A 25,994-nucleotide genomic window follows, 5' to 3' on the forward strand; every position below is an offset into this window, starting at 1 on the left:
TTCATATGAATCTCGTGAATGACTCAAACACATTCTAAAGAGTATTAACAAGTTTGACCTGCTAAATGCACATTCTCATTGTGTATTAGTGTTAATGTGAACATGACAAGTCCGCATGTAGTATCAATCATTTATGTATACTTGATTATATTTATTGTTGTTAGCCATTTAGTTGTAACTAAAATCCACCAAAAAAGGATCATTAAATGTACTAAAATGTAAAACACTCTTGTACGCCACATACCAACTGGATCAATATTGATAGATTGCCATATTTTCTTTGTGATATCGTAAATCAAATGATTGGTAAATCTTCTTCCTGCTGTCGTGAATCCTCTTGACGTGGCGGGGTTTCACCACTGGGGGGCGACACACCCTCCAATACAGATGTGCACCCAACAGCTCTCACTACTAAAGGAAACACTGTGTTCTTTCAAATAGTATACAAGTGATGCAAGAGGACGATTATTAAAAATAAATGTAAGACATACAAATTGGATATAGTTGTTTTTAAATGTGTTGTTATAACTAGGGCTCCAATAGTGAGTATTTAAGTGAAAGACAAGATGCTCAACGTCTACTTTTTCTCACCAGAAGACTGAAAATCCACATTTAATGATCACATAAATATCTCTAGCCATTACGCTCAGATTAAATATTGTGTATTTCTTCCATTAGGTTTCCACCTTCAGTTAAAAGGCCCTCGCCATTACACCTGCCACCAAATATGACACACCATGACGGATGAACCCAGATGAAGTCACAACAGGTTTAAACTCTTGTGAGTCGAATTGTAGAAATCCTAAATTGGATTATTAGTTGTTTAAAAAAAAAAATACATACACAAATTGCTCAAGATGCTCAATATGTGAACACATGCGCGAAATATGTATGCCCGAAATATAATAAAGAGACAATATATGTTGTAATCAACTTGCCTCGCCCCTGCCTCCTCCCTCTTCTTCGCATCCTGTGCTCTCATCTCTCCTCCTCCTCCTCCTCCTCCTCCTCCTCCTCCTCCTCCGGCTCTTGTTTTCTTTTTTCCCCTCTCCTCAGGGTGACTGGAGGCGCATGCTCTGGCTTTGAGCCAATTTAGTCAGCTATTTCTCTGTTGTCTTTTATTTTGTGGGTGAGGTTGGAGGGGTTGAGACTCTCAAGGTCGAGCCGGACATGATGACTTTTCACTGACCACCATGCAACAACCACCGGTGTTTTAACCCGACTCGTCTCCGCCCGGCTGTTCCACCTCCATCAACACCACCACTGGTCCCAGTCCTCTCCAGGGGGGAAACTACCACCACCTGCCGACGCCTCTCACCCTATGACCGTCTCGAAGGTGAGTTGACTTCTGCGGGTCGCTTGTCATGTTGCAGCCGTTTAGTTGCTGCAGCGCTGCTCAGCGCGCAGGATGCGCCGCGCCGGGAACCGGACACTCAGTCCGGGCTTCCCACTTGCAGCGTGCCGCTCTGCCATGCGGCTCCACTCCGAGGGAGGGACCGGGACACAACACACAACCCATAGGGCTGCAGTGGAGCTGATGGTGCTGTGTCTTTCATTAATGCTGTTTTCAGACTCTAAAATACAAAGCAGCATTCAGTGTTGTTGTTTTCTGATCTGACAGAGAAGTAATTCTCACTGAATCACATTTCCAGATGATCTTCATGTATATGGTAAATGTTGAATGAAACTAAAGTTTATTGTATTAGTTGTTGTGCCAATAAAACGCCAGAAAACTGGAAACAAATGCTCATAGCCTCAGAGTGTATTCTGCACATATATACACAGTAAAATTGGCAGTGTCAATTGAACACTTAAAGAGTACATGTTAACACATATGGTCCCTTATCTTTAGTGTTAAAGTAACACTGAACATATAGTGTTAACATTTCAGAGTTATCGCGACTCTGGTAAGAGTTATTATTCTACACTGAAAAGTGTTAATTTGGATTAACACTAGTCCGAGTGTTATTTACATTTGACACTCGGACTAGTGTTAATCAAAATGAACACTTCTCAGTGTAATGTTATCACTATGTTCAGTGTTGTTTTACATTACATGTCATTGAGCTGACGCTTTTATCTAAAGCGATTTACAATCACGTTACATCCATACACCATGGACACAGCTACAGGGAGCACGCCAGGGCTCTTTAACACTCTAGATAGAGACATATGTTTACTGGCTTAGTGCGAATGTACTCTTTCATTTTACTGTAGCTTTGCACTCGGTTACGTTAGCTGTCTGCAATTTAGTATTATTTAGTATTTAGTAATATAAGACAAAAAAAGTCTTGAGTGTAAGTTGAACTCAGTATAGAGTTATTCTAAAATGTTGCTTCTGCTGAAATATCAACATTTGATATAAAAAAGTGATTTAGATAAACTTACTGCAGTCTTTCCATAATTAAAACGCCCGTGATGAAACTCAATTTGAAAGGAGAAGGAGCGGGCGGAGCTTTCCAGAGTAAGAGTGAACGTTGTCATCACTGGGGTTTTTACTCTGGCTCTAGTTGTAATGACTCTGACAGTCAATTCACTTTAACAATGACATTTTATCACTGGGGAATTAACTCTGAATAATTACACCAACACTGTGGGCGATTTACTCTTGCTCGTGTTGTAATAAAGAGTCGATATACGTTGACAGTGAATTTTAAACACTGTTGGAATTAACTTTGTATATTGTTTATTTTCATGTTTATTTTGTTCATATGTTACAAATTATCAATTAATTTTTGTTTTGCTTGGAAGAAGTATGATTATATTTCGACAGTTCACATAAATATGTAAATATGTACAGCCTTTTACTAGAAACTGCTGAATGTACAAACTAAGTCATGTGCTGTAAAGAAGAGTCAACTTGAAAGGAAAATGAATCCCAAGCAATACCGATAATTTTATTAATTAATTTCTTATTACAAATAAATGCTGGTCAGCTATTCAAATGTGAGGATTTTCTATATATTGGGTGTTTGACTATTGGTTGGAAAAAACAACAGGGGATGTAATCTAATATGTTTTTATTTAATGATTTATCGATGACGATTTTACCAATATTATAACAAATGACCACTATAATTTCCAAGGAGAAATCTTCAATGTTCTTTTTTTATCCCCCCCAACAGTCCAAAAATCTAAAACAAAATCAATTTGGAGGAAAAGCATGAAATCCTCATGTTTTAGAAGCTTAATCAGCAAATGTTGATTAGTTTGAAATTATGTTGTTGATTGATTGACAGATTAATTGATCATCATTTCAGCTCAAAATTAAACAATTCCTAATTTTTTAAATCTCAAGGGTCCTTGAAGTTAAGATAAGATAAGAGATCTTATTATACAGCAGCAAAGGGTAAAGTCCACACGAGACATAGTAAAATAAAAAACAAGTAATATAGATAAAAAACAGTAACAAAACAGTAATAAAAAATGTGCAGAGTCTCCAGTAACTGAATGAATATTATATATACAGACAATAAATATAAATGTAACTAGTATGCACAGTATTTTTCCACTTCTCAAATTCAGACACCAGAAGATTGTATTTGTTTTCAGGGGTAGATCATGAAATTTCTGTCATTTATCATTTTTGATTATTCGACAGAAAGCAAAGTTATCTTAAAGAATACTCAATAGTTGATCAATGCTTTATTCCACATTTGAGTGTTTGACAAAACAAAAGATCTGAATTACCTCAAAAAGGTAAAGTTGTTGATTGCAGCCCCCTGATTCATATCTCCCATCATCAACATCTTCAAATATATCTAGATAACACTGTTTTGTACACATTCAGTGAAGGTCATATACATTTCTGTGACCCATCATCAGTATAAGTGAAATCTATTATTCCGGCTCTTGGGGTGGTTGTACTCGGTCCGGCCACCAGTCCAAACAAATGGTTTGGATCCATTGTTTTTGCTCATTTTTGTCTGGACAGACGTAAACAAACTTGAGTTAAAGGAAAAACTAGTTTGAGAGCTCTGAGTTTACTGGTCACCACATGTGGAAACAGTGGGAGACATTTAGCATTTATTGCCAGGGTGGCACCACTTCCCACAGGGGCAACTCCAGGACGTGCCGCTGGTTTGGACTCGGGTAGTTTTAACATAATTAAACATGAATGGTATTTCCATATCAAGGTATATGTTAATAATTGAACATATAATTTGTGTGATATTTATGTTTTCATCAACAAGCTGAGGCCCAGCAGGCTCCAGACACACACGAATAAGGAATACTATAAATCGACTGTTATTTGAGTGACAAGACATCCACATGTAAAGTTCATGTGCAAAAAATACAATAGCATCCATCTCCTGATCACTATTCCTTAAAGATCAGTGGCCATTTCTAAGCCATATTTTTAGCATTTTACTCACTTTAATAATACGCGGCCCCCTTCTCTGCCCCCACTCGTTAACCGTTAGGTCAGTTACACGTTGGCTTGTGCGGACATGTTTGGGAAGATTTCTTGTCTAAAAATGTGTGATGTATGAGGTGCTTTCCTGTGATGTGATGCAACTATGTCGGCTCTCCACAACGCACCCTGCGTGTGGTGATGTGGGATCACCAGCTCTTTATTCTCCAAACCCGAGTGGCATTTTCAGGCAGAAATATGCTGAGTTTAAGTGTGACACTCTGAGTCATAACTTGTGGAGTAAAGAGGTGTCATGCCAGCTCGAGATCTGTCTAAGTAGGTCTGTCATCTATCCAATGGAAAACTGCTGCCAAAATGAGCATTAGACTAATGAGTTAAATACAGGAAACTCCCGCAGCCCGAAATAATCCTCACGAGCAGAACAACACACCATCACGCCCTCGTACAGATATTTAACGAGGAGTTTGTGGTCTTTGAAGACACTGTACTCCTTTCTATTATATTCTCCTTCGTCTCTCTGGAAATCTGTGGAGCCATTATGGCATTTTGTGCCATAAAACGCCTTTTTATCTCTGGCGTTTTATCACACAGACTGTGAACACACACCTGAGATTCTCCTGCTTCAGCCCAGCATGTGACTTGTGCTGTTTGCTATATGCTCTTCTTCAGGAGCTCAGAAGCAGAGGCGCCATTGAGTTGTTTACTGATCATCGTGTACTTTATCTCAGCCACGTCAAAGGCGCCAACCAGAGTTGAGTTCAGGTACACAAACGGTTACTGGTGTTAAAGTCCTACCTGCTGTAATTACTACTGTGAATTGAAGGTGTGTTTTTAAACAAATATGCCCTTGGGCCTGAGGGCCTTATTGGCCTCGTTGGCTGTTGTGCAATAAAGTGATCGCAAAATAACAGAAGGTATACCCTAAAGGCGTGTCTTTATTACCTCAGACGCCTGATATCTACTCTGAAGATTGCATGGAAGTGTAGAGTTTTTCATCAAATAGGAAAATGAGACCAAATGAGCTGGACGTGTTGTCGCTAGGTATAGAGCTGAAACAGATGGCAGATTAGTTGATGGACAGAAATGCATCGATAAATTGTTTGACATTTTATAATAAAGAAATAGCATCCATTTATTGGTTCCAGGTTCTCAAATGGAAATATTTTGCCGTCACCTTTTGATAGCACATGTACCGTAATCTTGTTGGGTCCATTAAACAGCTGATCTGGGACTTTCTGTTACATCATTTTTTCTATTTATTGAAGGATGGGATTTGGGGGATTAGGGACTGTTAATCCAACATGGATGAGACAGACTTTAAGTGCTCAACTGAAATGTAAATTTGAAAATCAATATTTCCTTGACTTCTGGGCACAGACTGCCTGCTGATGAGGATCATCATGTGAAATGTACATGCACTTTAACTTAAACACTTAAACACACGCCACGTGTAACATACACTTTTAACTAAAACACACATCACTTGAAGCACACACCCAAACACTTTCACATTATTTGTTGTCTTTCTGTCGTGATGATTGTTGTTTGTCATGTCCAAATGTTGCACCTACCGCCAAAAAAAATTCCTCGTTTGTGTAAACATTCCTGGCAATAAAACTGTTTCTGATTCTGATTCTGATTCTGATTCTGAAATGATCAAAGCTTTGGAACCGCTACTCAATTTGAGGTGAGATTGTTTTGTCAAGGTCCAAGAAATCACTTTAAAAATGTTGGTCGGACAAAACACAACATTTAAAGGCATAGCCTTGGACATTGGACATTTTTTATAAACAAACGATTAATATATTAAAATAAAATAAGTCAAAGTCAATTGGCTGAAGAGAGGAAGACCAACTGAGCTCAGCAGTGTTCGGGCTGCAGAATGTGTTGAGTTTGTGGCATTTGATGGTGTTCCTCCACACTGAGGTGAAGAAACCAATAAAAGGGTGGTAGTTAAAGTCACGATGTAACCTGTGTGTGTGTGTGTGTGTGTGTGTGTGTGTGTGCGTTTGTGTGAAATAGCTCAAGAACTACCGTATTGTGATATTTTTTACAAACATCCCGGGAGGATGAAGTCTACTGAATCAGGTGATCTCCTCGGCTGTACTTTTGGGTTTAGTGCTAATTAGCATATGTTAGCATGCTGAGCTAAGATGCTAACCATTGTAAATCAATCAGCCAGATAGCATTGTAGTTGTGAGTGTGTTAGCATGCTGACATTAGCATTTAGCTCAAAGCACCACTGTGTTTATAAGCGCAGCCTCACGGAACATGACTATCTATATAATATATTCATATGACTTGTTTTGTCCATCTAAGCCATATTAAATGACAACAATATAAAAAAGAAGAAGATTTGAGCAGCTGAAACCAACTAATTGATTATCTAATTGTATCAGCAAAATAAAAGTGTGGACTTGTGTCTTCTGCAATGTGTTCCCATTTGCCTTCACACTGGATTATATCACTGCTTTAGTAACTAGTTATAAGCAGCCTGAAGGTGAATGAGATCACCTCACTTGTCCTCTGTTCCTTCACTATCAAGAGTCAAACCACACGTTGTGCCTCGAGGTGGTGGAGAAGGTTGCCCTAATGCCTCATGCATGACTATACCTCCAGAACAAAGCCCCCTGGAGCCTCCTGTCTCTGACTCCTCCACCACCATCAACACCACTCCCCATGTGGTTATCTCCACTCTGACCCAAGTGAAGGCCTGCCTCTCTGCCCAGCAGGCCGAGGTGACTTCATGTTGGTTCTGCCCGCTGTTCTCAAACCGTCAGGGAACCTGTTAAAAACCGATTTCATTCTGCCTCATGTCATGATTCTGAAAACAAATGTTTTTATCTCGGAATATGTGGAATATGTGGCGCTCAGTGAGCGCTCTAGCAAAATTCCGGGATGATGGTAAACACTCGTAATGTAGTGTAACGTTAGAAGAGGGACACAAAATCAATCAATCAATTATGCCTTGTCTATTCTGACATAAGCTTACGACACCACCATGAGCTAGTGGTCATACTACTAGGGGCAATTGAAATATTCTTTATGGCTGAAAATACAGATTATTTCCTTAACCGTTTATTCTGCCAAGTATTGTCGTGATTATTCATTTATAAAGAACAACAACAGTAAGAAATCCCTTTTTGTCTGATTCATGTCTTTAACCTTTACACGTCTGATCTGTATCATCAGTCAAACGAGGCTGATTCATCACCTTTGTTGTTATCTTTGCAATTGCGGTGATGATTTTTGATGATACATTTTCATATTCACTTGATGCACTCAAGGCAGCAATCAAACAGATTCAAGCTAAATTGCCATATTTGAGTTCTCAGGCTTTAGGAAACAATCTGCTGGTGGTTGTTGAGGATGAGTACTGTACTCGTCCTGACAATGGATTTGGAAGTCCTAAAATGCTCTTATGTAACCACATAGTCTGACCACAGACCCTCTTAGTGCTTGGAAAGACCACCAGCCGACCCCGGACCAAACCAGCTCCTGCTGTTTTTCATCTCTAATGGGCCGAGTCATTTACACAGCACAGTTAAATCACTAAACGGTTTGTCAACAGACGAGTTTTGTATTTGCAGTCTTCTCTTCACATCACTGGTACTCCGATCAGCGGAGGCAGGTTGTCCTGCACGTTTCTGACATGACAGCTGTCCGACTGTTTGAGGATTATCTGTTCCCACGTGGGGCAAACATGGAGGGGATTACTTAAAAAAACTGAGAGGGTGAGAGTCTGTGGAGTTGTCGAGCTCACCGTGCTCTTGTACAAGTTTAGGGCTGCAGGGAGGTGACTCTGGGAAGGCCAAAGGAAAGAGGAAAAGTCACCGCTCCATTAAGAGACAGAGTTAATTAAACTGTCAATAATCTGACGCTGCTGGTTAGAAAATGTTCTGAAGCCTCTTGTGTCCTAACTGAGCGTCCATTTTCTAAAAACATAAATACCTGACATTTAACCCAATAATCAAGTCGGGACTGTTTCACATATTACTATGGCTGTAAATGGTATTTGCTTGTTTTAGAACCAAGAAAAAAAATAGAAATACATATGAAAATATTACCAGGTTATGTCCATACGGAGAAATATTACGGATAAAACCTATAATTTTGTTTTGGATGGATGGAGGAAGAACAGTTATGTCATTTAATATAATAATTTTGTTTTGGATGGATGGAGGAAGAACAGTTATGTCATTTCCGGCAACCGTCTTACATTGCATTAGGATGGGTATAAAATATTTCAGCGATTCTGGAATGATCTTCAACAATTTCATACATTCCTAACAGCAGTAAGTGTTCATTAAAGATCTTCTGGGTTTTTCAAAAAATCTCTAGCTATTTGTTTTTGAATTTTAATACATGAGAAGAAAACCTCTGTTGAGCTCTGTGTGTTACCTTCTCCTGATGAAACTGCTTCTTTGCTCTTCCAGTGATGACGTACATCAGCAGCTACCGGACGTATTTATTTAAGCTGTTTCAGTGTGTGTGCTCCCGTTGTTGTTTTCTAGAGTCAGAGGGTCTTCATCGTGAAGCAGATGGGTCAGCGGAGTCTGATTCATTATTCATTAAGAGAAGTAGATGGCCTCTTACACGTGTGTGTGTGTGTGTGTGTGTGTGTGTGTGTGTGTGTGTGTGTGCGTGCGTGTGTTTGTGTGTGTGTGTGAGACACCATATTGATTCCACAGCCCTAAAGTAGCCCTAATGGTTGTACCTCATGAGAAATGCTGTCGGCGCAAATGTGTGTTTGCTCCCTGACATGTACTGTGTACATTAGTTTATTAGACTCGGCAGGAGCAGCTGCATGAAAACCTCAACCTGAAGCAAATGTATAAGATTCCTAATATTATGTGGAAGTTAAAGCAGCTTATAATGTAGTATAATAGGAATTGTATAATAGGAATTTTTAATCCACCACTGGTGCAGATTGAGAAGAAATGTTACATTCGTGATCCCCAGAGGGTGAACCCTTATGTGTCTGGTGACCTGACAACTTCAAATGATCCAAATGTATTTATTGAGGTATGTATTACTTCATTTTAGATGCTCAGTTCAACAACGGTCCTGATCCAACTATTCAAAATCGGTAGGCCTACCAGTTTTTAGTGAAATGTCTCTAATGCTGTTAAATATGTTTCCATGAAATTTGGTTCAGACATTTTTTTTCCCGTAGGATGATTTCAAATACCTAGGGCAAAATAATGTATTTAAATTATTTTTGGATTATTGACTAACTCTGCAACTGATAACGTTCTAATCAACCTTACTGTGTTTAGTGCTAATTTATTTAGTGCTAATGTATGCATGCTACCACGCTAATCCATAGTAAATAGATGGACAGTAAACACTGCACCCGCTCAACAGCAGCATGTTAGCACTGTCATCGTGAGCGTGTTAGCATGCTGATGTTAGCATTTAGCTCCAGCCCGACCGAGCTGCTAACAAGTGCAAATTCAAGTGTTTATCCAAGTTTTGTGTGTTTGTGGTTTGTACAATCTTCCAAGTATTCTCATTTTGACGTGTTGTACTACTTGGTATTAGACTTTGGCATGAGCACGTCAGCGAGCCGCTCCTCCTGTGTGTCGAGTATCACAACACGTTAATGCCGTTAGCTCATGACGGTGATCTCATTAGCGGTGGCCTCCCTCAGCCTGGATAGCGCGGCGTGCACTGCTGCAGTACGCCGTCTGTGTATTGTGCCTATATATAGGCCAGCTAATCCCCTTGAGTCGCAGAAAGTGAAACTCACCTTGACTACAGTTACTATGGTTATGATGGATGACCTTGGCTGGGGACGCTCTTGACAGTGAATTAATGGAAGTTATCGGGATCCCTGGGTCTTCTTCTGTCCGCTCTGAGGAACAAACTCATCACCTTTGTTGAATAATTAATCATCCCTCAGCCTGTTTGTCATTTAATATTTATTAGAAATAGTACATTCTGCAATAAAATGAACATATCAAATTTTGGAGCAGTGCGTCTTGAGCTAATTTTAGATCATCAAAGCTAATTTTGTGCTGTTGCACGTGTTCCCCTTCTTCCTTCTTCTCTTTGATGTTGGATATTTGTAATTGTCAGGAGCTTTGGCTGCAGAGGCCACTGGCTGTCTGCAGAGCAGCTTGGGTTCGTTGTAATTAATACTAGATAACAGAAACCCTCTGGAGGCTCCGACCTGAGACACACTCTCGCCTCGATGCTACGATGTGACGTGACCCATGATTATAATTACCTCATATGATGTGTGTGTGTGTGGGGGGGGGATTTCCTTTTAAATTTTTAGTAGCCTGCAGTTTCTTAATACAACCGCCCCACATTCAATTCAGGCTTATGTTAGTTTGTTTCTGTTCTGTCGAATGAACAGACATGGAAACATTTCTTTACTCCAATTGCAGTAACTTACAGTTACCTATCAATGAAATGATCACGAAACTTATTGTCAAACAAAGTGAAATTTTAGTTCTAGTTTAATTCCGCAAACAATTCAACAGGAGTGAAGTACTTGATATAATGCCCAGGGTTTAACTGTATTTGGTGCGCTCCTCATCTGGGATTTGATCATTTATGTGTTCTTTGCAATACAACCCTCTTGGACCCTCATACCGTGAGCCAATAAAGGAATTAATTTGGTTTCCACCTCGTCAAACCCAGCCAATGTTTGCTGTGGTTGTTGTCCTGGAGGCCAGACGTCTGCGTGTTTATCTGCGAGATTACAGCCTATATGTCTCTACAATTATCAAAGTACACCCAAATGATTCAATATATAACCAATATAAACGTACACGTGAGTGTTGATCTTTAAAAGCCAGTACAATGCAGTTTGACTGAACGTTTCTTTTGATGGGATTATTGGCTGTACACATTGTCTTCCACTGCCAACACTTGATGCAAGCAGGTGAGCGAGGCTGTGAGATGACTGAATGGAAACAGCTGCGTTATTGCAGATATTTGGAGTGAATCAGATCTGAAATAATGAGGTGCGCTGCATGGGCATGCTAACATATGACTCATGTTTGTCAAGCTTTCCTGAGGTGAGCTCACTATTACACAATGTACTTTAATGGTCCAAGTGATGAAATGTGCCTTTTATTTTGAAAACCACAGAAATGAACAACACATTCTTTGTAAATGATTATGGATCATCTTATCAAATACTTTGTTGGCCACATCATTGCTGATTGCCGTCACCTTTTCCTCAACAGAGCTCATCTTTTTGTTACACTACCTGGATATAACTCTGTGATCGTATCAGTGACCTCACATTCTTTACCTGTTGGGACAGATGAGTAGATTATGATATAATACTTTATTTTATTACTTCTTTGTTCTTACAGTTGGTCGTTTCTTTTTACACTTCATACAGATATCAGTCTTGTTGAATTTGTGTAGTCAGTGCATTGGGACTGTAAATGTATGTAACAATATTTCATTGTGATTAGTAGATTTTTTATAATATTGATTTAGAAAGCATTTGTAGTAGAAATGGACCAATCTGACTTTTTCAGTCCTGATGGCGATAACTGGGCTTTGTGTGTTGGCCGATAGAGAGTATTATTCACATACCAGAGTTTAATTAATACGCTGTATCTTTGGATCATTCTTTTATGTGTAAGGCAACATCAGGCTTGACTTAAACATTGCTTTCATAACTTTGTCTTCTAAATACGACAAATGCATACATAGACATCTATTGAATTGTTATTTAAAATTAAAATAATAATTGTCAAAATAAATCATTCAAAATTACCAGGGTTTACCATTCAAGTACAAACCGTATTAATTCAGCTGCAAATTGTACTTACTACTCAACTATATCGTGTATATATATATATATATACATATATGGCCCGATATCAGTTTTGGTGAATCATGAGTTTGAAAATCGAATGATGCATAAAAATGTCTAGTTTTTGACAAATCCGCTAAATTGAATACCTAAAAATGTATATTTGATTCTGTTTATGGAAAAATCTCAAGGTCCTTTATCATCTCCTTCCCTTTGAACAGATCAGGTCCTTTGAACAGATCAAGCTATGTTGAATTTGATTTAAATAACACGTTCAGTATCTTTTCGGGAAGGTGTGACTCCTCATTTGCACAGCAAAGCAACAAAACCAGAGCATAAACAACATGCAAATGAAAGATGAATTGAAAAAGCCTTCTCATGTGCTCGGTACCCACATACTGCATTAGTGGCATATAAAGAGATGCGAAAGGGTTTTATTTCGAGGAAGGTGTTGCCCCAACCCGTCATTTAGACATTGTTTTGCTTGCTGAGTGACTCGCGTAAATTAATCTGTCTTTAACGGAGGTTTCTGTGTACACTAGATTCAACTATTGACTGCACCTGCTCAGTTAAGTAGATGCTTGAATGGGACTATTTGCTCAGTTGGTGCAAACACTCAAGCTATTAAAGTCCACAGTGAAAAGCGTTTAGCTCAAGTGCAGAAAGCCTAAACCTCACTGCGGTAGCTGCGGCCCCAAACGGGGACGTGGGATTGCACTTGGCACTGGAACCAGGTGTTTTACAGTCACAACAGAGTCAGACAGCTAATCGGGAACGACACGGAGGCGAAGGTCATTGTGTCCCTGCAGTGTCAAAGGCTCCGGCCTCTTTTCTCACAGCAGCCGGCTATTAGTTTGTCACAGTGTGATCTGTCATTAGCGAGCGAGCCTTTGTGGTTAGAGCTCTTTGGGAAGAGTTTCAAGCTTTTAGGACTTGTGTCCTGTTGTTATTAATAATGACCACAAGACACACTGGGCGATCATTCAATACGGGGACGTGTCTTCTTTTAATGTTTTGGGATAAAATCGTGTATTGCGAGGTCGTGGGACACAACAATGTACCATTTTCTATATCAGAATATTGCATAAGCATCTTTGCTTGTTTTTAGTAGTTACATTGCGTCTGTGTGTGTGAGTGTGTGTGTGTAGGTGTGTGTGCGTGTGCGCATGGTCAGATTATCTCTAGTAGTTATTCAGTATCTGTTTAATCTCAGATATACCTGAAAGGCCACATTTTCTCTTGATGCCTATTTGATGTATTACATGTTCTCTCCCAAATGATCTTTCCCAGTTTGTGTTGTGTCCTGTTTCTTATCTCAGAGACATTTTGTGACCTTTGGACTTTGTGTATTTGGGGGGTGATGCGTTTGTGGCCAGCTCTATTAGTAGCGTTTGTGTGTTTGTGTGTGTATGCTTGTGTGTGATAAGTACTTTTTTTCAAGCACTGAGTACAAGTTTAAGCTACAATATGCATGTGTTGATTGTAGATTTAACATATTAAACATCATTTTACAAAATATAGTGCAATGCCATAGATCTGTCTCAACAGTAGTTAAAATTAGCTAATGTTGCTTGCACATGTAGTTATAATTCAACAATATATATACAACACTGTAAAAGAAGGTAATGCTGTGTAATTATGATGATCTCACTGATTATATTTCTGTACTTTAATACCCCTTTTTCTAATAATTCTTATCAAATCACACCATCAAAATCCTGATTTTTACTAGAAATATGTTGTTTTTACTTTTAATGAGGACATTTCTGTCACTTATTTTATTTCAAAAGGCTACAGCCTTCAAGTACAATTTGAAATGCGGGATTTCTTAATTTTAATGGAGTATTTTACAGTCCAGATAATTAAATTAATTTAACATTTATTTCTAAAATACAAGAGAATTCAGAATAAAATGTTGATAAAAAAAAGTCTAAACCCATTTTAAATTGCGATCAAAGCTATAAATGTACCTCAAATATGTGCACCTCACTAACATCTAACCATTGCAGCTTCAGGAATATATGATCATCACTTTAGAACTGGCGTGCGGGCTTGCACGTTTGTGCAATAACACCGATTGATCAGACCCTCAGCTCCACTCCTGTTTGAAATGTGAAGGCCAGTTTTCTTCAGCTCGTCCTGTTATTGACCCGTTAGCTTCTCCTAGCATCTAATGCTAATGTACAGTTATATAAGGCTTCAGTTTGACTTTGGTTTGACTCCGGGTTACCACCGCTGTCCAGCTGAAGCCATGTGAATGGTTGACTGAATTTGGTAGCAGCTGGGCATTTTGCAAAACCATCCTGCCGATTTAACTTTGAGTGCATGTTGCACCTTTTTGCTTTGACCTGAAGGTTTTTGAGCTGACGGAGCGTCAGATCAAACTTCACACAGGACAAATGGGTTGAGAGGGACTGCCAAGGATTCTGACTCTATAATCTTTAATCTATAAAACAGCTAATAGTCTGGAGTGCAAAGAAAAATGTGTTCCAACTTTAGTCTGGCTCAAATCTAAACTAAAAACTGCATTTTGCCTTTTTATATGAGAGACTGTATGGAGGTGACAGTAATGATGACTTGCATTAAAGGTCCCTGGCCAGCCTGGGATGTCAGTCTACTCTTTGGTAAAAACTAGCTTCTATTTGGCAGAATAAACAATAAACGAAAATAATAGAAAGTTGCAGCCCTATTTTCAGGTTTCTCAGATTTGTGGAAGTATATTACTAAATCTATTAAGGTCATGAGGATGCCCTGTTTTCCTGTTCGTTTGATTAATTAATGTCTCTATACTGCTATTTGCCTTTGTAAATTTGGGGCAACTTTATACTGAAACTTTAACTAAAAACGGTGTATTTGTATTTAACACTGTTTATATTGATTTGATGTCCTGTAAATTGTTTGAAAATGGTTCAAATGCAGTATCTGAAAGAACTTTGAATTGACTCCTATTCTGTTTGAAAGGTATCATACAAGTGAACCTAATACTTCTGTCATCATCTTAGTTCATCATACTGCCATCCGACATTCTAAAGATATTTCTGAATGTTAATCAGCTACGAGTTAGTAACATTATTATTTTTTGTTGAGCAACAAGGCTGAAGAATAAGCATCTTGGCCTCCTTTCTTCCCCTCCTCCTATCTTCTCTTTAAAGATCAATTGAGAAATCCTGATTGAGCAAACACTGTGGAGGAGTGAGGAGAGGGAGTGGCACCCGGAGAGAGGGAGAGAAAGATTACCTGCTGCTCTCTCTCTTCCTCCATGTAGTCACCTCCCTCTCAGGGAGTGTACGCGATCCTGCGCTCTCCACTCCTGCATGTTCACACACGCACTCGGCTCTATGCTGCACACACACACACACACACACACACCCTCTCCTCTGACTGTGTGGACTGTGCACATCAACCAAGAAGCTTTTACGACTCTGCTCGGACAGCAGTGCAGTGACAAGATTTTGGACCGTTGGTGTGTGTGTCTGAGTGTGTGAGTGTGTGTGTGTGTGTGCTTCGAGGGAAAGTGTTGATCCATATGTTTGGGATAAAACCGGACAAGTAATTTTTGGGGTTGTTTTTCGTGGCTAGCAACTCGGAGGCAGAGACTTTTTCTCACTGACGTAAGGACCACTGCTCCTTCTTGTGCCAGTGTCGTCTCGCTCAACAGGGTGAGTGCTGCTGTCCTCCCAGTTTGACTTTATCACACTACCTCTTGCTTAATTCCACACTCTTTCTTTCTCCTCCGTGTTGTCTGTCTCTTAATATCTTTCATTTCCTGCTCCCTCCTGGATCTGCCTCTGCAATTCTGTTATTGATCTTATACTCTTTAGTGTATGTGTGTTTGTGTGTGTGTGTTTGTGTGGGTGTGTGTCTGTGTGCGCTCACATTTTTCCAAGAGGATTCCAATTTGGTGTGCATGTGCATGAAGACAGGCTTGAACAAGATGAAACAAAAGTCTGTCTTCAAACCAACTATTTGCTTTGAATTTCTGCCTATTTAAAAAGTATCTTAAAAAACGATCCATGCACAGATTTATTTGACGGTATGCTTGTCCTGCACTCCTTTTAGTTTAATTATCCTATTGCTCAAAGTTGGACAAGTGCAGCCACTCATTTGCTTCCCATACGCGTGGAAGTATTTCTATTTTTTGCTGATGACCCAAAAAGCGAGAGAAAAAAATGTGTCAATATGGAACTAAAGGGAAAATGACATCATCATCCACCGTCCCAGTCCAGTCATCTCTACCACCACCACAGATGTCTATTTATGGTGGCATCCGAGCTTCAAAACACTGCCATTCACTGAAAGATGTGCCTTGTGGTTTGAATCCCAGTCAGTTTGAAGTCTTTTCATTAAGCCTGCTCGTCACAGCTCTGGAAGTGAAGCTTAGAGCGCCAACCTCAAGACTTTTGCAGTATTGACCAAATTTTGTGTGTGTGTGTGTGTGTTTTTTTGTGGGTGTGTCATCAGTGTCAGAGTTGCCATCGAAAGCTCGGCCAGATTTTGTGGCTTGTTTTACTTTTTCTTTGATCAGATGTTTTGCTCTTTTCGAACTTGGGCAAAGTTTTCTCTTTGACACTGATGCGTTGAGACGGCTGGCACATTTAGTTGCATGAAAAAAAAGAGTTATACATATTTATATTCCCATCAATAAGCGACATTTGGTTTACGTTCAAAAATGGTTCCTTGGCTGTGGAATGATCCACCATGAGGAACTCCGTCTTTCTACTTTAGATTTATCTTTTTTTCCTTATGCTTGCCTGGTTCTTCAAACCTTATTGTGTGTTATTGTTGTTTGTGTAAATTCAACTTTATTGTATTGTTATTTTAACCCAAAGCCTTACTGTTGGCCAATGTCTCTGATTGTGGTAGTTTCTGAGTTATAGTGACTCTCTGCTTTAAGTGAATCTTATTGTCTTGCAGATTACACATTATAGTTATGTGATTATTTATACTTCTTAGATCAAGAAATAAAGCAAATGGTTAATTTTAGGATTATGATATCTGTTATAAACACCCATGAATGTTCAAAGACCCGTTCTCTGGTTCAGTTTTGACTCACTTGGTGTAGATGTGCACATACACAGTTTTCCTGCATGTCTTCAACCCGTTTAAACTGTCGAAACTGTTGATTGTCTGATTTCTTATGTTTCAATCTGACTTTTTAGGAGCAACGTCCCTTGTTTTTATGACAGAAATGATGGCCACAACTCCAAAAAGAAGACCCAAGATGTCATACATTATACCAATCCTTTAATTACAGCTACATATCCAATTCTACCATATTTCTAACTTGATAAAACCTGGTGCATACATTACCCACAATGCAGCTCAACAGCCAACATTGGAATGATCCATGTCAAGTCAGTTTGAGTATTATCCCCCTACCTAGACTCCTATATCCGTTAATAATTATAAATCTGTTGTGCAACCACCGACCAGAATAAAGGAGTATTGTGAGCTAATCTGAACATCTGAAACATGACAGACACAATCATCATTACACTGAAGCGAAGGATGCGGACCAATGCACTGGCATGCTTTTGACGTAGCGGAAGCTGAGATGTTTTTACGTGTGTTTGAGTTTGTGTGCGTGACTGAGTGTCTATCTATACAAACAGCGTACAAAATTAGCAAATAGTGGATTGTTTTCCTGAACTGTTTTCCAACTCTTGTACTGTATATGCTGCATACACAAAGGAAAAAGATGATCCAGGCAAACAGAGTGACACACTCAGACATAGCCTGTGTTATCCTTTCCTACTCATTCACACGTGTGCTCTGGAGAAATGAAGCAGCTATTGGATTACCAATGTGGCTGTTATCCTATTACAAGACCGAGGTTAAAAGCTGTCATCGGTGATAGCAGAGCGTCTAAACCGGGGGAAGTGTGTCTCACTCACTCAGACGCACACAATAAACATGTGGACACACTCGTACATGGCACGAGGTGTGTTTCGCGCCTGGACATTCCCTGTCTAGAATTTCACTTTGAGCGTTTACAAAACATGACATCGACAGATTGAGGAAGCGAGGTTGGTGTGTGCTTGGTCATAAGAGTGGTGTTTTTTAAAATTAGGTTTGGGGTTGTGTGGTCTTCATTTGTTGGCTCAGAAAAGGGCTGAAAGTCCTTACAGAAAATCAGTTGGAGGTATTGATCGTACATCACGGTATCTTTGAGTCCAAGTTGTCTTCCTGCTCATCGCTTTAGGCCCAGCGCTGCTTGAGTAACCGATATCTTGACACAAGTAAGTCAAGTTTGAACTCCTCCTCCTGCAGCATCGAGCTGTGGCAGGCCAAAGAGAGGAGTGGCTGCTAGTGAATGCGTTAGAGATACGATATGCTTAAAAGACAGCCTGTAGGTGAGGTATATGTGCATAAGCATGCTTTACACGTCTATATACAAGTACAAGCCCATAACAACTGAGGCAGAGCAAACCAGATGTACAATATCTCTTTTATAAAAGTCATATCTGTGTTTTCAGTTTCATTTTATGAGGTTTTTACAGCCCCCTTATTGCGGTTGCTGCTGTGACTCACCGGTCGCTCAGACTGAAATAAATTTCCCTCTGACAAAAAGAGCTGCATTCCTTTTTTCTTTTGGCTTCATAAAGCCGATCAAAGAAGCTTCGTGAATTTTATTTTTATTTTTTTACTGCTGTCAGTGAAACGTGCCTGACTGACTTTTGATCATCAAGGAGCTGGTGTAAAAATAGCCAGAGTAGTGTTTTCGTCATCAGTTCCGTGCGACAGGCCGCCCACCACGCAGCCCTGCTGTGTAGCTGCTGCATGACACAGCTGAGAGGAAGCTGGCCTGATTACAACCCGCTTTAGATGTGACAAGATGTCTTATCGTTCTGCCCTGGAAGCCTCTCCCTCTGGTCTTGTAAGCCTCAGCAGTACATAGATGCTGATTATATCGCCCTAGATGTGCATCGCATGGCATATGTAAGGCACAAGCTCAGGAGGTCAATAATGATTTCTCCCACGCCCTTCTGGGCGTTAGCCTCATTTGCTGTTAGACATATTCTAGTTGCAATGAGGAAGTCGCCTTTTGAATATTGTTTGTTATTGCAGTTAGCAATGCCTTTAAACGCACACACACACAACGTGGTGATAATGATCAAGAATGCATTGTGAGTGCCAACGCTTGTAACATTAGGCTAAAAATAAATCATTAATCCTTGGTATTTGGTCTCTTTTCTGCCAGCGCCACCACAAGGTTAATATTTGTGGTTTTTGATGGATTTCTATTTGGTGTCATACATTAATGTTCCCCACAGGATGAATTGTATATGACTTCAGTGAAATACTTTGCTGTACTTTGTTTCGTGCTCAGAGTACATTTTAGCCCGCTGACGTGAAATAAAGTCATCATGTTGCCGTTTGCCAACGTCAACATGTTCGTATCCTGACAGGTTGAAAGTATGAATACTGCAGGTTGAGCCGCCTGCACGGCCATAGGGATGTGACTGAGGGTCCTCAGAGGCAGTCAGAGTCTTCAACACCTGAGACGTGTAGAGTCACAATCTCCACCTGTGCATTTCTGTTACTCTTTATTTATTTTCTTTCGCGACAATTTCCCCCCGTCTGCCAGATTTATTCGCTGCTTGGCTTCCTTCCAGGCAAGCAGTCCTGCAACCACACCTGCATCACGTCGAGCAAATGCTGTCATTTTTTATTTCCGATAACAACGTTTGTATCTTAGGGTTGTATTTATTTAGCCATCATCGGAAAGGCCTCCGGGCAGCCCACGTATAACAGGAGAATGGTGCCATTGTTTTCAGGATTTGTTTTGAGGTGTCATAAAAAAAACAGTGTGTTGTACATTTGTTTGTGCTGTGTCTTCTGTTGACTTACTTTGCCCTATTTCCATTAAATCCATGTCTCTCTCTGTGTTGTTGTTGTTTTAGTCAATTTTATCCGTTAACATCTTGTACATGAACCTCCTCCACCCCTAATTCATAAGTAATGACCATGCAGCAGGCAGGCAGCAGACATGCCGGCTGGTCAGACCACGTCCCAGCGGACCAGAGCCACTTATCTCTCACAATAATGACATATGCATCGACGAGCTAAAGGAAAGTGGTTAAAAAGAGGATTTGGAAAGTCTCAAAGGTTTCCTTCTACTTATTTATGTACCATATTTGAATTGCCTCAGTGTTAAAAAAACACCACACAAAATTGTATATTTAAAGAAAATGCAATATCGTCATTTAAATACAAATGTAATTGTATGAAACCATTTCAAACAAATGGATATATGGTGGACAATGAGTGCTTACGGTTCAGTCAGATGCCTACAGTTTGTTTTTCATGTCACCTTCCTTTTTCTAGTATTAACACCGGGTTATATTGTGACTATTCTGTTTAGATTGTCTCACTGTTGTTAAATGGAGGAATTACTGTATCGTGCTTATATTACTGGTGTACCAAACCTTCTGTATAAACAGACTGCAATATATACTCAACCAAGACACGACCCTTCCAGTCAATGTTGCTCATGTTTGGCTAAATTGATCACATCTACAGTTACAGGAGTATCCACACTCTATCACCATAACTGTGAGAGATGATTCTCCTTGACGGCCCTCCTCTCCTCCCCCTTCCCTCCCTCCCTCCCGTCCTCTCTCCTCAGATGACATGGCGTCCTCAGTACCGCTGCTCCAAGTTTCGCCACGTGTTTGGTAAGGCCGCCACCAAGGAGAGCTGCTATGATGGCGTGCCAATCACATGCAGCGTCCAGGACAACAACTTCTGCGCAGTCAACCCACGTTTCCTGGCAGTCATCACTGAGTGTGCCGGGGGAGGGGCCTTCCTGGTGCTCTCCATCCGCCATGTGAGTATCTCCATCTCGTGGCAGATTTTACAGACTGATGTCAGCTTTTTAATGCGGCATGTGCACCGTTTCTCTCAGGATGGTGATAATGGATACTGTGATATGTTTTGTTGATATGGACTTTGCAGAGAGAAACTTTCTATTGCCACAACAGGGTAAAAGGCCAGGCTACAGACCTCTTCATCTCCATTTCCTTCAGCATTTAAATTTGGTCGGATTTTATGTACACAGCTTATGCATTCTGAGGTTGTGGTGGGGGGACGTTGTTCTGGACACATTATAAAGGCGAAGTGGTGCAACATTAGTCAGGCAAACACTTCTTGCATATAAAATGCATTTCAAACGCATAACTTTGCATCCTGTCCACAGCTCTACACTTAAAATGCCCCTGAAAAGAGTTTTCATTCTAAAACACAACTCAAACATCCTCCATTCATAAGAGATTGACATTTTACTTAAAAGTAGCTACATGGATGACAAATAACATCAATAATAACATTGACATGACAACTGTACATGTTGTTGTATGGCTCACATTAAACTCCTAAATCCTCATATATATTTGAATACTTTAAAAAAACACAAACTGCTTCAAGGAGAGAACTCACTCACAACGGGTTAAAGCTAAACAAAACTAAATAATCATCTAACACGAACAGTGTCAGTCAGACTAATAATTAAGTGACATTAAATGGCAATTCAATCTGATTATAAGGGCTGGAGATACGCACTCTGGTCACTGTTCAAATAACATCGTATAAGATTTTACATCTTTAACAAAAAAGAAGATTCCAGATTTCTAATGATCATTGTAGTTCATCATAGTTATTATTTTTGCTCACCATAAATTGATGGTAAATGTTGTTGCCATCGAGCATACTGGTGAAGGTTTCTTCCTGCTAGCGACCGAGCAGGCGTTCAACAGGAGAAATCTGATCAAATCAGCATGAAGACTCTGAATCATAACTGAAGTTAGCTTCAACCAAAAAGAAGTGATTAGGAATTATTATTTTCGTCTGGTAAAAAATGATGTTACTAGGTTCATCTGCGGACCGTTCAATACCTCCCTTTGTTCCTCTCTTTGCTCCTGCACACTTGGATAACACAGCTCTGCTCTCAGATTATATATGTATAGGACGTCAGCAGTGGAGCCAGAACTTAATCTCTAAATACCAGGAAACTCCCGGCAGCTCTTTAATTTCCACCTAAACATTGCATGTGGTCTTTTTTTCCTCCTTGTTTTTATATCTTTTCTCCCTCACAAATGTCACCTTAAATGTGATTCATCAAATACTTTCCCAGACAATATCGCACATTATCACATCCACTGGTGTTATCAGTAACACTACTGATCCCGAGCCAGACCTCGTCCCTCGTGTGCTGGTTGAATTTACGGTCCTACTGTATATCTCCGGTCCGGAGACATTAATCAAGCGGAACACCTCTCCTCCTTTTTCCCTTTTTCCCTTTCTCCGTCTGTCTCCATCTTTTAAATCGTCTCGGTGAGTTATCACCACCCTCCTGGCATGGGCAGGAACTGCATAGGAGTTTAGGAATGACCTAACTCATCTTCTGACACCCCCTCTTCCCCTCCTTTCACGGTCTCAAGGGGGTGAAACGTCCCGCGTCTGACGCCGTCCACTTCATATTATATAATGTCTATGTTCACCTCCCATCCATGTGTGTGCACTCACAGATGAGCTATTGTCCTGGCAGAAAGTAGTTAACACATTGAACCGAAAAGCTATGTACTGACTTGTGTCATGTCTCCAGGAAAGCACATATAGTTGTTGCATCATTCCCATGTTCCACACACACACACACCTTACCTGCACAGTAATATAGCCTGAAGGTGTGAGTGTCAGTAGAGGGAATGTTCTGTTCGTACATACGGCCCAATTAGCAGTCTTGTTGAGGCAGAAAATCTTCAGTGAGTCTTTTGTCTTAGGATCAGGGCGTGTGTCACAAACGTTTTGTGAAATTCCACCTTCAGTTTGAGGGCTTTCATGTTTATATCAAGCGGATTCTGAATAGAAGGCATGCTGGGACACTTTCACCAACCTGCACAGATTAACCAAACCTGTTCTATATTTCATCCGGCTATCTTTAAAGCTGCTCCAACCGATGTTTTTTATATTAAAGGGGAAGTTTAAATCAATTAAATTCAGTTTATTTAGTATAGCCCATTATCACAAATTACAAATTAGAGGGCTTTACCATCTGTACACATACGACATCCCTGTCCCAGAACCTCACATCGGATCAGGAAAAACTCCCAAGAAATAGAAAAAAAAACTTTCACAGGGGAAAAAAGAGAAGAAACCTTCAGGAGAGCAACAGAGGAGGATCCCTCTCCCCGAACGGACAGATGTAATTTAGATTCTATTAGTCATCTTACCGGACTTTGGAAGTACAACTGCATATGTGGAGACGGTTGCCTAAAGCTGCCTGATGCCACGATTTAGTCTGCAAACGACAAATCGGAAAATGAAAACAAAAAATCTCTTGGTGTGGAGTTATAAAGTAATTTTTTCAGACCTTCTGATCTCTGCTTGAGGCTAGCAGTTTGAGGCTACATTAGCCACTACTAGCATAGCACTCCTGAATCTCCAGCTGAATAGGAAGTGATTGAGTTGCATTGTGGGTAGTGTAGACAAAGAAAATGCCTCTTCTTTTGATGCATCGAATATGATCCTTTTTTTCTTATTTTTAAAAACTTTTAAACTTAAGTCTGAGAATGTTATAGGAGTGCGATGACAAATTGATGGAGTTTTATGAAGAACAATGTATAAAGGACAACGTGTCATGTGAAGGGGGTTGTTCAAAGTAAATCCACAGATCATTTGCATCAGACTCTGCAGTTCTGATCGCCACAGGGCCTTTTACCATGTTTTATCTATTTTTATATTTCATGGCCCCCAACAAATTAGATGTACGGTGTTAATTAGTGAGCCGTAGAGCTGCTCGTTGGCAGATTATGTTACCTTTAGCCATGCTTGCTGCTTCCCCATGCTTCCAGTCTTTATGCTAAGCTAACTAGCTACACATCTAACGTTCAGACACGAGAGTGTTGTCAATCTTCTTGGCAGAAAAAACGAAATAGCATGTATCCCAAAATATAAAAGAATTCGGTTCAACCCAGCAATACACATGCGTTGGTCATTATGCTTTTCATTCTTTTTTTTGTGTCTGTGTTTGTATATCAGACGGGCAAAGTGGATCCTCACCAACCCCGAGTATCGGGCCACAAAGGCAAGGTGTTAGACATCAAATGGAATCCCTTCAACGACTACTGCATCGCCTCCTGCTCTGAGGACGCCACGGTTTGTCCACACGCACACACACACGCACACACACACACACACACGCACACACACATACACGCACACAAAAGTTGAGACTTTTCTAAACAGAGGAACATCGCATTCATTGTGTAGCCCATAACACACACACACACACACACACACACACTCGCATACAAAAGTTACATTTTCAGAATGGTTTACCGATGTGTTATCATCTTCCTGCGTTATGAGCATGTAGCAGCAGGGAGATCATTTTATTGCCTTGCTGTTTAGCCTTCAAGAAGAACTAGAAGTTCTTTCACACATTCCTCAGCTCTGACTTGGCAGATAACAAATCCATGTCGACAGGAAGACAAAGGAAGAGTCAACAGGGTTTAAGACCTTCCTTGTAAAGTATGTCATTTATTTTCTTTATTAAGTCGACCCTGGATTATTTCTGTCATGGCTATTTTCATAGATTTAGAGGTATTAAGAGAAGAGAGTGTCTGTTTGTTGTGTGTGTGTTTTCAGAGGTGGATAAAGTATTTACTTAAGTAAAAGTGATAATCCACTGTAAAAACATTATTACAAGCAGGCAGCAACCGTACGGGTCTGAAAGGTAAAGTCAATGAGGAAGTGCCTTAACCTTGCATTCTTTCAAATCAGGTGGCGCCTCCTGAAGTGTGATCGGATAGAAGTCGATGACCAAATTACCCAACTTCTCCCTTGATTTATTACCTGAGTAAACATTGTTGCTGATTATTTTTAAGGCAATACATTGAATGTTTTGGTTAGTAAAAATTCTGAAAATAGTTGCAATGCAGCCGAGAATCTAAAAGTGATACCTTGACAATGCTTAATGTTGTCCAACAAACAGTGAACACCTTTAAATGATTAGATACATATTGAAGTGTTTCAAAGGAAATGTTTTCGTATTAAAAATGACTTAATTATCTAAATAGTTGCAAATTAGTTTTCTGTCAATTGACTAATTGGTTAATAGACTATTAAAGTCAGCTATACATATTTTATAAGTTCTTCATATGTTTTGTATCCACAAATCTCTGTCAACATTTGTAAACTAACTCGTAACTACAGCTGTCAAATAATTAAAGTAAAAAGTACATTTCCCTGTCGTCGAGTTTATATTCTAGTTGCATTGCGTGTTTGTTAATGTTGTTATCCTGTGTGTGTCTACAGGTGAAAGTGTGGGAAATCCCTCCTCATGGTGTGATGAAGAACCTCACAGCACCGTGGAAGGAGCTTCAGGGTCACAGCCGCAGAGTGGGCCTCATTGAGTGGCACCCGACCGCCAACAACATCCTCTTCAGTACGGGCTATGACTACCAGGTAACACACACACACACACACACACACACACACACACACACACACAAACTAACCCTTACAAAGCCACACACAACTACAAGCGATTGTGTTTTACAATGCAGCCAAACTGGTCACAGCAGCCCGGTACTTGCTCATGTATTATGGTGGTGATTGCTCACTGTGACAATGCAACCCACTGAGAGAAGCAGAGATGTGACCAAGTCAGCCTTTCTCACAAGCATCAAGTCTGTTTAAAGAATGAATACCACGTCGCCTCACGTTTGACTGTGTGAACAGCTGTAAACACATTTACTTTGAGATGTTATCAGGCATCACTTCGTTCAAACCAGTTTGCTTCTAGTGTATCCAGCTTTTAATATAGAGAATCGA

The 25,994-nt window shown here is 40.0% G+C and overlaps 1 protein-coding gene across 2 annotated transcripts in view; it reads left to right on the forward strand.

Annotated features, from left to right (window-relative positions):
• Nucleotides 1–1,024: 1,024 nt before the first annotated feature.
• Nucleotides 1,025–25,994, forward strand: part of coro2aa (coronin 2Aa) — a 32,458-nt gene continuing 7,488 nt past the window's right edge. The window contains exons 1-4 of one of the 2 annotated variants that reach the window (XM_056410369.1): nt 1,025–1,336; nt 20,791–20,991; nt 24,198–24,314; nt 25,476–25,625. In XM_056410369.1, the coding sequence (XP_056266344.1) occupies nt 1,322–1,336; nt 20,791–20,991; nt 24,198–24,314; nt 25,476–25,625 (483 nt within the window). In that variant the 5' untranslated portion in view covers nt 1,025–1,321. Of the gene's footprint in view, nt 1,337–15,469; nt 15,821–20,790; nt 20,992–24,197; nt 24,315–25,475; nt 25,626–25,994 lie in introns of those variants that run through there. The other variant, XM_056410370.1, reaches the window with a different exon arrangement.

The sequence above is a fragment of the Pseudoliparis swirei genome, chromosome 24 (genome assembly GCF_029220125.1).
Source record: "Pseudoliparis swirei isolate HS2019 ecotype Mariana Trench chromosome 24, NWPU_hadal_v1, whole genome shotgun sequence".
In the NCBI taxonomy this organism is placed as follows: domain Eukaryota; kingdom Metazoa; phylum Chordata; class Actinopteri; order Perciformes; family Liparidae; genus Pseudoliparis; species Pseudoliparis swirei.